The following is a 14,621-nucleotide window of genomic DNA, read 5'->3' on the forward strand; positions in this document are numbered from 1 at the left end:
CTTGGGAGGTTGGATCTCCCTGAGTCTCTCCTAGTCTCTTGTTGGGCTTCCGCGTTTGTTTCCTTCTGTTTTCTTCTGGAGAACCTTATGCAGGCCCAGGGCTCCATGAATTGCTTTGGGCTTCTGAGGCCTGAACACCCAGCCCAGACACTGCCCTTGGCTAAATCCCACTTTCTAGGGGCGGAAGGCCAGAGCACTGAATCTTGTCTACCCTTTCTCTCCAGCTGAGCAGGGAAGTGATATTTTCCCCCTTATTTACAATTTCTAACAATCACCACTTGTAACCTCTCAGCTAAAAAAACAAAATGAAGCTGGAAAGGAGTCACTTAAAAGGTTGCTGGGGGTGGCTTGGGCTCACCCTGCCATCTCAGGCCTGGGTGGCTGGACACCCACATTTTTCCATCCTCTTCCTCCTCTCCTCTCCCACAACCTCCAGCTACTCCAAACAGGGGTGAGATGCCAGGCTATTTGCCCCTGCAAGTGGTGACCAGCGCCCTTTAAATGTGGTTAGCACCGCTACAGAGCCTCTACTCATCTTCATTGCCACCACCATGACTACAAAACTGAAGAAGTGACTTCAAATAACTTGAAGCACTACCTGTTAACCTGTGCAAGTTCAACTGCCCTGCCCGTAACTCCACAGCTTCCAGGGAGAGCAGTCTCCATTGGGGTATAAGATCTACGCATCCTGCTTGTCCTAACAAAACAATGGAAGCCTGAAAGGGCAGTGGAAGAAAATGAAAAATCAATATGCTGACTTGCCCACTAACAATATTCCTGATTTCAGCAAACCAAGAGTGACAGTGAAATAAAACCAGCAGATGTTTAAATCTGTTAGCTTGGCAACTGAAATGGGAAGGCCCATTTACTAATGCCCCTTTTGCTGTCCAGCTAGAATTTGTCAGTGTTTGTTTTTTTTTTCTCTTTTACTGCTGTTTTAGCTCCTCATGTAGCTTGATCAAACTGGCTTGATATCAAATTACTTGAAGAATTTGTCTTCAAAAATTACCACTTTAAGATTTTTTTGAGAGAGAACTTTTTTTCTTTTGCATTCTGAAAACTTCTCCCAACAGTGGACAATGTCCAGGCATTTGCTTTGCAGTTATGATCATGATTCTGCATTGTCAAAAACAATGATGTTGCAGACTGCCTCTTTATCTTTTCTAGAAATAGCATTTGTGTTGAAGAGTAGCACTCTGTCTAACACAAATGCTTATTTTTGCCTCTTTGGAGAGAAGTTTTGAAGTTTGTTTTCAGAGAGACCTTTTTTTTCTCCCATTGCAATACTATTTTTTTTGCAGAATAATAATGTGGGCAACTTTGTGATTAAATGAGTTTGATCCAGCTAGGTGCTGATGACTCACACTGGTAAACCTTGTCTCAGGAGGCTTAGATCTGAGATCTGAGGCTCCTGGTTTGAAGCTAGCCTGTACAGGAAAGTCTATGAGACTCTTTTATCTCCAATAAACCAGCCAAAAGCCAGAAGTGGAGCAGAGGATCAAGTGGTAAAATGCTAGCCTTGCATAAGATAAAGATAAAGGACAGAAGGTAGGCACTGAGAGTTTAAGCCATACATACATGCAAACTCAATCCACTGATTTTGATTTTCAGATTTTGTATGTATGTCAGAATCTATATTGCATACATTATTTATTTTGAGCGTCTATAATTTCACAGCTGCTCACTTTAATTTTGTGATAAATAAACCACTATGTATCAAATTTAACAATTTTTTAAGCCTCAAGTATCAACTATCTTTGTGTGTGTGTACTGGTCCTGGGGTCTGAAATAAGGGTCTGGACATTGTTCTTGAACTTCTTTGCTCAAGGCTAGAACTCTATCATAGCTTTTTGGTGGCTAATTAGAGATAAGAATCTCATGGGCTTTCCTGCCCCTGATGGCTTCTAACTGAGATCCTCAGAACTTAAACTCCTGGGCTGGGAAGGTGGCTCAGTGGTAGAGCGCTTGCCTTGCATGCCTGAGGCCCTGGGTTCGATTCCTCAGCACCATATAAGCAAAAAGAAAAAAGCCGGGAGTGGTGCTGTGGCTCAAGTGGTAGAGTGCTAGCCTAGAGCTGAGGGATAGCGCCCAGGCCCAACATTCAGGCCCCACGACCGGAAACAAAAAAAAAAAAAAAACAAGAGAAAAAAAAAGAACTTAGACTCCTGAGTAGCTAAGATTATAGGCATAAGCCACTGGTACCTGGCTCAATTGTCTTTTTCTTAGTGAGAGGGAGTGTGAAGTCTGGAAAACATCTGACGTTAATTACAATCCAGGGTTTAGGAATCATGGCTCACAGCAATCTCCACTGTTCCTGAGCCTGCCTCCTCTCCTTCCAGCTGAGGTGCATTTCTCAAGGTTCATGCTGCTGTCTTTAATGCCATTTGATGGAAGAATTTTTATATTTATAACAGATAACTCAGATTAAAAATCATAACTATGTACCAAAACACCAGGATATGAAATCAACCCATGAGCCAGGTGCCGGTGGCTCATTCCTGTAATCCTAGCTACTCAGGAGGTTGAGATCTGAGGATCACTGTTTAAAGCTAGTCCAGGCAGGAAAGTCCCTGAGACTCTTACCTCCACCACTAGAAAACCAGAAGTGGTGCTGTGTCTCAAGCAGTAGAATGCTCTCCTTGAGCTGAAGAGTGCAAGGACAGCACCCAGGCCCAGAGTTCAAGCCCCACGACCAACCAAAAAAAAAAATCATCCCATGAAATTGTAGCTTTTCTGCATACAACAATGAGAGAAAAATCAGGAAAACAATTCTATTTGCCTCAAAAAGAAAATAAGACCTTGAATAATCAACCTAACCTAGAAAGCCAAGGACTTCTACAATGAAAACTTTGAAGAAAATGATTGAAAGAGACATCAGGAAGGGGAAAACCCTTCCATGTCTAGGAATCAGCTGGATTAGTATCATGAAAATGTCTACAGCCCTAAAGACAATCCATAAATTCAGTGTGATGCCCATCAAAATCCCATGTATCACAGAGACTGAGAAAATATCCAAAAATTCATATGAACCACAAAAGACTCAAATAACCAAAGCAATCCTAAAAATAATGCTGGAATATCAAAATTCCAGATTTCAAACTACTACAGGGCTATAGTCACAAAAACAGTTTGGTACCAGTAGGAAAATAGTCCTGAAGACCAAGGACAAAATAGAATCCATCTGATATTTGACAAAGGAGCATATATATGTATATGTATATATGTGTATATATATATATGTATATATATATATGTATATAGTATTAACCTCTTTGACACAGAAGACAAACTGGATCCCTGTCTATCACCTTGTACTAATGTCAATTCAAAATGGATCAAGGACCTCAATGTAAGACTTGAAACTACAACAGGAAGGAGGAGAAACATTAGAAATTGTTGGCATAGGTCAGGACTTCCTCAGTAGAATTCCAGGTGCTCAGCAAATAGGAGAGAGAACCAATAAATGTGATTGATTGATGCTAAAAAGTTTCTCTATAGCAAAAGACATAATTACTAACTAAAAAGGTAGCTTCCAGAATAGATCTTTGCTATATATACCTTTGAATATATATCCAGAATATCCAAGGAGCTCAAAAATGAAACCCCCAAAGAATCAATAACCCAATTAACAAATGGGTCAAAATGATAGAGACTTTGCAAAAGAAGTAAAAGTGGCCAATAAACACATCAAGAAATACTCAATATCTCTGGCTAAAAGGAAATGCAGATCAAGATAATACTGAGATTCCATCTCATCCCAGTAAGGTTGTCATCATCTAGAATACCAACAAATGCTGGCAGGGAAAGAAACCCTATTTCCCTGCTGGTGGGAATATAAACTAGTATAATCATAGTATGGAGAATCCTCCAAAAGTTAAACATTGAACTTCCCATAATCCAGGAATACTACCCTTGGACATTTACCCAGAAGATGACAAGTTAGGATACAGTAAAGACACCTGACACCCATGTTCACTGCTGCACCATTTAACATAGCGAAGTTAATGGAAACAGCCCAGATGCCCTACATTATGCTAAGTGAAGTATGTCAGGCTCAGAGAGATAAAGGACGCATGTTTCCTCTCCTATGTGGAAGTATATGAAAGCATATGCAACATCAAATGCATATATACACAAAATGACTAAAGTCAGGGAGGGGTAAGTAGGAGAAAAAGAGGGAGGGAGTAATAGTGTTTACAAAGAAATGTATTCATTACCTTACTTATGGAACTGTAACCCCTCTGTTCATCAACTTTACAAGAAAGATTAAAATAACCCACCAGTTGACTGAAGTTTGGTATACACAGGAGAGGACTCCCATGGTGTAATGCCTCTGATCAAGTAAGTTACAGTTTAACAAAATGAGTACTAGGAAGCTGGAACATGAGTTCTCAGGAGAATGGTGAGGTAGAGGAAAGGGGGCAGAAAAATGGAGAGAGGAAGGGTGTGCAAATACATCCATGATTTTCAAAGTTCATCTGTGAAAATGGAAGTAGGTGTCTTGAGGGGAGGGATGGGTTGGAGAGATGGGGGAGAACAATGGAAGGGTAACAATGATCAAGATGCATGGTTCTCATTTACTTACATGTTGAACGAATCCCTTTGTACAACTACTTAAAGATAATTGAAAATGAAAAAAAAATTCCAAGGTTTTGGTTGACACATACTTACATTCTATAAATAGACAGAAATATGTTGAAAATTTATGTTGAAAATAAAAGGCTTTTAAGTGCATAAAAAGGCAAACAATAGCTTTAAAAAGTACAGGAATACTATTTAGCCTTTAAAAGAAGAGAAATCTACCACAGTGTATTACCAGTGATGAGGTTGAGGATATTGGGATCAATGGAATAAGGGAGTTCCAAAAGGATAAATACCACATGGTTTCACTTACATGATGTCTGGGATGGGGTGAAGTTCACAGGGAGAGAAAGCAGGGCAGGTTACCAGAGCTAAGCATGTGCAAGGGTGGAGACTGTTTAGTATGTAGGTATTGGTGGTGGTTGGGTGTGTGTGAGTTTCTATTTGGGATGATGAGCAAGATGCTGGTGTGCCAACAGACAAGAATGTGAATGTACTTGATGCTACTGATCTGTGACTTAACAATGGCTAAGACAGGCCAGGTACAAGCGGCTCACGTCTGTCATCCTACCTACTCGGGAAGCTGAGATATGAGTCACAGTTCAAAGCCACCTGGTTCAAGAAAATCCACGAGTCTCTTATCTCAAAATAACTATAAAAAGCCAGAAGTAGAGGTGTGACTCAAGTGGTAGAGCATCAGTCTTGAGTGAAAAAGCTAAAGGGGAGCACTCAGAACCTGAGTTCAAGCCCATGTACTGGCACAGATACACAAATTTACTATCTCTCTTTCTCTCTCTCTCTCTCTCTTTCTCTCTCTCTCTCTCTCTACCTAGTGTCTCTCCCCACTCAAACACATTATTTCCCTTTTGAGATGCTTCTTTTTTTTTTTCTCTTGGTTTCACACAAAATAGAGGCAGTATTCCTCTGGGCTAGACTTCCTCTGAGGAACATGACCTTCCCAATCAGATTCTAATTCCAGGATTTCTAGAAAGGCCATTTCTTTGTCAGGAACTTCTAGACAGGACTCAATCCTATTCTTAATTGCTTATTCCTTTTAAGTAAAGCATTTGGGGGATGTTAAAAAAATTTAAGAGCCAGCCAACATGACTAATTTTACTTCCTTCCCTCTCGAGCGAAATAGCTCATTATTTCTAGAACATTGAATTCCAAACATGGGAGATGTTGATAGCCAGCCGCCCTGAGAGATCTGCTACAGGAGCCGTGCCAACCAGAGGGCCCCATGCAGCAGGGGTCTCCTGGGGCCCTGCGGTGGGTCACCAGTAGGGAGGTGGCCAGTTGTGGTACCCACTGCCATGCCTGCTGGTGGCTGGGCCTCGCAAGAGAGTAGGTTGCGGAAAGAGGAGGATGAGAGGCCCAGGTGAGCAGAGGCAGAGACACAGGTAAGCAAGACAGCTGGCTGAGCCATTCGGCACTGTGGAGGAAACCAGAACGAGAAACCCTCATCTCTCTGTTCCCATGCCTTAGTTCCATGAGATTGGGAAACATGGACAGACACCTCTGAAGGCTGGCGTGAGATTTACAGACTAGGGGCTCTCAATATTCCTTGTTTTGCAGGGGAAGAAGGAGGCTGCACAATGAGATGTGGAGACAAGGAAATCCTGTCTGAGCTAAGAGGGACTCCGGAGGCAGGGGTGGGCGAGGAAGGGGGGCGGGGGGAGGTGGTTCTGGGACAGGAAAGGAGCGCATCCCAGGTCCTGATTTAGTCATGACTCGGCCGGCTGTGACAATGAGGACAATTACCAAGTAAGGAAGAAGAGAAGGCCGTTGGGCTGCCTTCCATCTACTGTCATCCAGTCGGCCCTTCCACCCAGGTGGGGGACACTGCACAAGTCCTGTTAGGAGACAGGCAGGACCCTGCTCTTTCCAGAAGGGTTTTCTGCCCAGGACTATTTATATCATGTGTGTTAAGGTGTTCTCGTGGCTGGGGGCTTGGGATGCTATAACTACCCTCAGGAATTCTATAGGCACCTTCCGAGAGCTCTTCTTCCTTTGCTCTTTCAGGGCGGATGCTCTGGGGCTGAGGGACACAGAAGACAGAGTTCCAGCGCAGGTCTGTGTACTGCGTGTCTCTTACCCATATGTTTGAATGGGTTACACTTTGCTGACAATCAGAAACTTTATCTCTAGTGGGCTTGGTGGGGTCTGGTACATTAAAAAAAAATTGTGGCGCTAGCATCAGACCTAGGGCCCGCCGTCTGCTGGGCAAGCACTCAACCACTGGGCTGGACCCCAGACTTGGGCCTGTGTTTTTTTTTTTTTTGACCCTGGCTTGCCAGAAGCCCATTACCCTTTCCTCTGTTCTGATCCTCAACTCCCAACACCAAAGTCACAGATCCAAAGCCACTCCTGTGCACAGGAACAGACCACTCTGTAATTTCTACCAGATACCAGCCAATTAGTCCATGTAATCATTTCTTTTCTTTAGCCCCACAAATTCTGTAATTCCCACGTGGGAGACCACCAACTAGGCAAAAGCAGTTACATAGGAATTTTCTGGGTGGAGTGGAAACAATCCCTAGGAAAAAATGTAAATCTCACTCACTTTCCCTCATTACCTACGGGGACCCTCGACCAGTGGGGATAACTTTTACCTTGGAATCAAGGGGGAAAAATGCTGCTATGAATAGGGCACATGCGCGCACACACACACACATTTCCTCTTCTTTAGCCAAAAGATCAAATACTTCGGGGGAGGGGGCAGGGGAGACTGGGCATGGCAACTGTGGTGGAGGAGGGAGGGTTTGAGGGAAGAGGGGACCATGCCCAGCTCTAACTGTGACTTAACATCCCAGCAGTTGGCGGGGGTACTTCAATTACTCTTCATTTTGGGGGGCTCTGGTTTGTTTTCTTTTGGGAGGGGGAAGTATTCTACCACTTGAGCCATGCTTTTTTTTTCTTTTTTCTCTAGTTATTTTGCCCAGGTGGCTGGCCTTTAGCCTCCCTTTAGCAGGATGATAAGCACAAGTCCCGAAACTCAGTTTATTAATTGGGATGGTGTTGGTCATGATGTCTAACTTTTTGCCAGGTTTCATTTTGAACTGTTATCCTCCAGACGGCTGGATTACAGGATTGAGTCACAGTGCCTGGCCACCAATTAGACTCATGAATGGATATCAACTCCAGCTGGGCCAGAGGGGTAGATGTGGGCATCCTGACCTCTTGTCACTAGGGGTTCTGATAGGAAGGAGACAGGGTATCCTTGGACTCAGGGCCAAGATGGGGACAGCACAGGCATATGGAACTGGGTGCCACAAAAGCTGTTCAACCCCTGCTTTACCTTTCTGGTTATCAATGGCAGGCAGTGACAGGCAAGTGTGTTTGAACAACACTGGCCATGGGCCACTCTCTCTGCTGGAGTTTCCCCAGCTGCTCCCCGAGGCAGAGGCTGTGGTCATGGGAGCACAGAGGCCTCTGAATCTTGGGGGCTGGGAACACAGGATGCCCCACGCCGGACCCCGCCTCCCTGGAGCAAGGTGGACATCCTTGGGGCATGCTGGGAGGTGGGTGGGGCTCTCCAGTGCTCCACATCCAGAGGCTGGGCCTTCACCCCCTGTTGCATATGGGTTGCAGTGGTCCTTAAAGCAGTACCACACAGACACCCCTCCACCTGGGCCGGGAGCGCTGCTGCAGCCACTGTCCTCTGCCTCCTTCATAATCAACGCCGTACACGCTGTGACCCAGACGTGTGGGTCTCCCCAGCGTGGCAGAAGCTGGCGGCCTCCCCTCCAATCCCACACTCCGAGGGCAGCAAGGCTGAGGGCTGGGGCCCTCTGCCCCCCAGGCAGCACTAACACCAGCCCCAGGTTGCCTTCTTGTGCTTCTGACCCATGGGCTATAAAGTGGGGTTCCTATGACCCTCCTCTTTGGGGCCTGTTAATCTGCTAGAAGGGTTCCAGGACTCTGCACGTGAATACAGATGAGAGAATACTCAGAAGGCGAGATACAGCAGGGCCCCCATGCCTCCCTCCAGACCCTGCCTCCACAGACATCACTTATACTGCCACTTGGGAGCCCCCAAACCCTGGCTTGTGAGTTTGTATGGGTACTGCAATGCAAAGGCCATAGGGGGCCAATTCCTAGCCTCTCTATTCTCCCAGAGGCTGGGGTACCCAGGGCTTTCCAGGGACCACACCTATGCCATGGCCATTACAAGCTAGTCATCATTAGTATTCCAAAGGACTCTTATTTCTGGAAGATCCAAGTTACTATAGGACTGGGGAAGGAGAGCGACTACTGTGCTTCCTAGCATGACGTGTGTGTGTGTGTGTGTGTGTGTGTGTGTGTGTGTGTGTGTGTGTGTGGTGGGCTCTGGGATGCCTCAAGGCCTGGCAAAGGACATCTCCCTGGCGATGGGTTCCATCTTTGTAAATCACCCCATAGTCAGTCCAGGGACGAAACCCCTCTGCTTGGTCCTGAACCACCTCTGCCCAGACACAGTGGAGAAAAGAACAGGAAGAATACTTCCCGCAGGTCGGCACACCTGCCGGTCACTAGCCCAAGACCCCCTGTTCTCAGCCTTGTCAGGGCATCCATCTAGGAGCGGGACATGCCGGCAACATGGAGGGAGTTCACACTGAGGCGTTCACACTGGCAGAAAAGTCACTCTGACAGGCTGATGTGCTCAGATCCTGTGTCACTGCAGCACATCTGTCAAAACTAGAGTGGCTCATGTTTGTCATCAAAGCTGAGCATCCTGGTCCCTGGTCAGCCTGAGAGGTAAGACTCAATCTCAACAGAAGAAGCTATACATGGGGGTGCGCACCCGCCATCCCAGGAATGGCAAGCCTAAACTAGATGGTTCGCAGTACAGATATATACCCGGGCAGAAGAGAAGGTTGTATTAAAAAAAACTGCACAAAAAGGGCTACTTCAGGTCTGGGAAGGTGGCTCAGTGGTAGAGTGCTTGCCTCACATGCATGAGACCTTGGGTTCGATTCCTTAGCACCACATAAATGGAAAAAGCCAGAAGTGGTGCTGTGGCTTTAGCAGTAGAGCACTAGCCTTGAGCTGAATAGCCGAGGGACAGCGCCCAGGCCCAGAGTTCAAGCCCCATGACTGACAAATAAAAGGGCTGGTTCAGAGGTAAATCACCTCGCCAAAGGCCTGACTTCAAGCTCTAATACTAACAACTCCTCCCACCCCAAACCCAAACCCAAACCAAAAAAGCCACACTAAGAAATGAGCACGTTCAACCTCAGACTCTTGGACGTGTGCCAGTTTCCCCACGAATCTAATTTTCTGTTTTAGGAGCTTCTCCAGGATGCCACACTATACCTAGGAGGTGGTGTTTGCAGAAAGACTCCATGTTTTAAATTAGCCTAGCTCTGTGCCCCCGAGCAGGCTGGGGAACCTGGGAGCCACTAGGAGCCAGGGTTCTAGAGACAGAAACCCTGGGAGATAGAGCTGCCACATCTGCCCACCCCAGAGCTGGGGGTCCCAGAGCCCGGGCCAGGGTAGACTTGACTGAGGAGGGACTGGCTGCCTGCTCTTCCGTTGTGACCACAACAGTAGGACCAGGAAGGCCATGAGGCCACTCCTGTGGCTTTCCATTGCCCCTTTCATGGACCCAATTAAAATCACCAGTCTCCCATTCCCCAGAAGTCAACCAAGTTGCAGGGCTGTGAGCCCAGCAGTCCTGTTATCCACAGGAAGGAGTGACCCACCAAACAGTGGCAAGGAGAACCCTCCTCCAACACCTCCCCCCCTTCCGGAAGATTCCAGAAACTTCTCAACCCCAAGAAGACAAAAACCTTGCTGCAGCACATTCCTTTAGCTTACAGGATGCAGACCGAGCCCAAGTGCTCACCTGGACAAGACCTCTCATTCCCAGTGGGCAGCGGAGGCCTGGCTCAGCTGCTGGGCCTCAGGACATTGCAGGGCTGGCAGCGGTGGGCAGCAGAGGCAACGGTGCTGGCTCTGACTGGTCTGAGCGCGAGGGTCACCTGAGGACACCTGAGCGCAGGGCGTGCAGCAAGCAGCTCTTCAACTTTTCCATGCAGCCCTTACTTGCCCTGAGGTTGAACAGCTGATGCTGAGCCATGCGCAGGCCAGCTGGGAGCCATGGGACTCTAGGTACTCAAGGAAAGCTTGCTGGGTTCCTAAAGTGCATCAGCCTAGCCCCGTTCCCAGCTCTACCTGATGTCTTTGTGAGGAAAATGCCAAAGAAGTCAGCAAGAAAAGGCCAGAGGCCAACCTCAGAGCATTACCTAAAACACTCTATAATCAAAGATACATCTTCCTTTTTCTTAATGCAAAGAGCCGGGCAGATTCAAATGGCCTTGTACCATTGCTGTCTCCATTCATTACCAAGCCCAACTTCCTAAGGCACCATCTCTTCTCCCAACTTTCCTCTATGCACGAGACTCACACACTTTCTTTTCTTCTCTGACACACAACTAGCCAGTTTGGTTTTTATTGTTCTGGCAGAATCTGTAATTCCTGTTCTTGAACTCTTTCCTTGAATCTCTCCTGTTTCTTTCTCTCCCTGGTTCTCCGTGAACTCACAGGACAGTACCAGAGCCAACTGTCCGGTCTGGCATTCATGCCCCCCTTCCTACCCTCCCTGGGCATGGGATGCTGGGGACGCATCAACTATCCTCTATCTTCCAATCTGCCCAGGAGAACCACCTCCTTCCTCAGCCTGCAGAGGAGGAAGTTTGTGATCCTCCTCTTCTTGTGGCCTAGATGTTTCATATTGGGACCAAAGCCAAGATCTAGGATGTGGGACATACCATCCTTATGATTCCACGCACACCCACCGTGCCAGCGGTCCTGTGAGGTAGATGAGATTCTTACCAGCCCCACCACCATTACACACAAGGTCTGGGACACAGTACGGAGGCACCCACTGTGAGAATCTGCCTCACTCCCTCTGAGTAAGGAGGGGCAGTGGCATGCGTGCCCCAGCTCGAAGGCAATGCTGGTGACCGTGAGTGGTCCACACTAGGGCCTGAGCTGCTGGTGAGGTTTCTGCTTCCTCCTCTCCTAGCTTGGAAATGCCAGAGGCTCAGTGTGGGCTGAGTGCCTGGCTCCCAGCCCTCCCCTCCCCACCCCAGAATACTTACAAGACAGAAATCTGGGGCACAATTTCACTTCTACCCCCTTTTTCTCATCTGTAAAATGGGGCTAATAATAGTTACCTGTCTCAGGTGCCTTTTCCTAGGAGGCTTTGAAGTACTAATGGGCACAAATTGGTACATGGAGAAACACTCATTAAGTAATTACACACTGTTCACTAACTAGTTCAGCTGCTTCTGTACCAAGTCCCACCAAATACAATTGATAGCTTTTTTATGACTATTATTTTTTAACTAAACTGACCTAGCTCCAGGATGAGCCCTGAGACTGAAGCAGACAATTAGGAGAGGAGCTGACTAACAAGAAAAACTGAATGAATGTAGTTCAGGTTTAAGGAATTATCTCCAGGGTATCAAGCCAGTAGTAAATGAGAAGCTAATCAGTAGCTCAATGCACTATTGAAGACAATAAACTATAGATACAGACAGCTCACATGAATATGACTCTAGTAAGAATGATAAAATTCACCTATTTGATTCACAGATTTGGAATTTAAACCTCAGAGAAATAAGATAAATTGACGAGTGACATCAACTGCCTATCAACTCAACAGTCCAGCTCAATGGTTCCCAACGTTAGCTTTGGGTAGGAATACAGGTGACTAACCCCGCTCCCTGACAAAGTCCCACTGGAAACTAAAGAAAGGGACCAGAGATTTCTACCAGGCCTTTCCAGACAATACTGCTTTATGGGGTGTGCAGCTGTCCTTCTGCGAAGCTCTGCTGTTGGATCCACGCAAGGAACGAGAGTCAATGAGACAGAGTGAGCTGGGCGGGTATGGTGTGGCTCATGTCTGTGAACCTGGCTCAGATCTGGGGATCCTGATTCAAAGCCAGTCTGGGCAGAAAAGTCCATGAGATTCTTATCTCCAATTAACTACCAAAAGCTGGAAGTGGAGCTGTACTCAAGTGGAAGAGTGCCAGCTTTGAGCAAAAAAGCTAAGGAACAATGCCCAGGGCTTGAGTTCAAGCCCCAGTACTGGTGTGCATGCATGGCTCAGCGTGCATGCACACACACATACACAAAACACATTCAAGAGCTATACTGGGGTACAGGAGGGAGCTGGGTCTCAGTGACAGACCAGGATATTCACTCCTGCAGAGTGTACCTAGGTCTTCCAACAGAAGTCTGTTCAGGAGCAGGATTGCTCCCAGATGCTAGGAATGCCTGTGCCTCCCTCAGCTCAGGAGGGAACCAGTGGTGTATGGCAGCTCTGGGTCCAAGGACTTCAAGTCAGTGCCCTGTCCCTCTCAGACAGTACCGGTGCTCTCTAGGAACTGCCTAAGGAAGCGTGAGGGAATGTGCATAAATCTGAGGCACATCTAATCTGAGACACAGGCCTAAGGACCCACAGGGTTACCTGATGGGTTCCAGTATAGAGATGTGGGTCTGTGGACAAGAAGGAGACGGACCCAAGCTTCCAGCGAGTTCCAGACCCTCTCCAAGGGCCCCTCTTCCTTCCCACTCTTCCCACTCTGGGTTCTGGAACCAAGCAGGATGGAGGGCTGCTCTCTCCCAAGGAGAGCAATTTCCCAGTACTGTCTCGGGGTCCTCAGCTGCTTTACATAGGCTTTGATGGGTTGAAAAGGGTTGGAGTGAAACCCCAGCAGGGTCCTGGCACAGTCTCTGCTCAGGCGGGGCGGAGCCCAGGAGGGGAGGGAAAGCTAATGCCCTGGAGGGTGCCCACCTGGGCACTGACTGCTGCCCGCACAAGAACCCCCAACAGATAGGTGTGTGTGTGGGGGGGGGGGACATCGCACCACGGCTGTGGCCTTTTGGTCACAGCTACACAGCTCACCGGAAGTGGTAGGTGTGACCACACAAAAGTGCTTGGAGCGCACAGGGCAGCCTTGGCCTAGGGGCGCAGGGGTTCAGGGGCTCAGGGGCGCTGCGCGGCCCCTCCCACCTGTGGCCCAACCAAGTTTCTCACAGGCGCAGGGACGGCGCACCGCGGCGTTAGTCCCCCCTGGCCCCGCCCATGTCTCCAGATCCTCCCTTTTAAACCTCCAAGAGCCCGCTGCACACCTACTGCTGGCCCACCATATGTTGGGTTCAGGAGACGTCTCCGCGCACCCCCAGCCACCCCCGGCCTCCCCCGGTGGCCAGGGTGTCACCGCCCAGTGACTGAGAATCTCCGCTAAGTCCCCGGCTTGGCTCCGAGGAAAGCAACAGGCGCCTCGGGCCACGTTTTAATTGTTAGCTCCCGGTGAGAGTGCAGACGCCTGCCTGCCAAGCACCAGACGCCAGAGGGGAGACGGACTGACAGACAGACACAAACATCCCCCCCTTCCCTGCCCCGCGCGCACCCCCGGGTGGGCACGGAGTTTGCCGCCTTCCAACCACTCGCGGGGGGCGCGGACCCCAAGCGGGACTTACCGCCAAGACGCCCCGGGCCAGGCACAGGGTCGCAGCCCCCAGCAGCAGCCACCTGTGGGGAGAGGGGTGGGAGAGGCTGTCAGCCCGCGGGGCCCTGCCACTTCTGAGGGTGGCTGTCCGGCGCCCCCGCGCGCGCGCGGCCGAGACCGGGCAGGGGGTCGCTTACCGCCGCAGGGCCGCGCCGGGCGCCGTCGTCGGCCCTCGGCCCATGGTGCCCGCCGCCGCTCGGCTCCGCTCGGTCGGTCCGGTCCCGCGCAGCCTGGAGGGCAGAGACAAAGCGGGTCAGACCCGGGCTGCGCGGAGTTCTTTGCGCCGGGCGCTCCGCTTCCCGACGCCCAGCCCATGCCGAGACTGAAGAAGGGGGCGCCTTCTCTTCCGGCCCGGCTGGGGCCCTCCGTGCCGAGCGCGCTCTCCCAACCCCTTCCCCGGACCGGCCCTGCGTAGCCCCTGCCCGCGGGGCACCCCGGGCCGGGGGGGATCTGCGACCCGTTCGGGGGGGTCGTCCTTACCTCGGGGTCCGGGATCGGGGGAAGGGGGGGTGCTGGCCACGCGCACAGCCCCTCGAG

The 14,621-nt window shown here is 49.2% G+C and overlaps 1 protein-coding gene across 1 annotated transcript in view; it reads right to left on the minus strand.

Annotated features, from left to right (window-relative positions):
- Col4a2 (collagen, type IV, alpha 2) overlaps positions 1 to 14,613 on the minus strand; it is a 142,854-nt gene extending 128,241 nt beyond the window's left edge. The window contains exons 1-3 of the mRNA XM_013022861.1: positions 14,565 to 14,613; positions 14,222 to 14,314; positions 14,056 to 14,107 (exon numbers count right to left, since the gene is read on the minus strand). Of these exons, the coding sequence (XP_012878315.1) occupies positions 14,056 to 14,107; positions 14,222 to 14,265 (96 nt within the window). The 5' untranslated portion in view covers positions 14,266 to 14,314; positions 14,565 to 14,613. The remainder of the gene's footprint in view (positions 1 to 14,055; positions 14,108 to 14,221; positions 14,315 to 14,564) is intronic.
- Positions 14,614 to 14,621: the final 8 nt, after the last annotated feature.

This window comes from Dipodomys ordii, unplaced genomic scaffold (assembly GCF_000151885.1).
Source record: "Dipodomys ordii isolate 6190 unplaced genomic scaffold, Dord_2.0 Scaffold64, whole genome shotgun sequence".
In the NCBI taxonomy this organism is placed as follows: Eukaryota; Metazoa; Chordata; class Mammalia; order Rodentia; family Heteromyidae; genus Dipodomys; species Dipodomys ordii.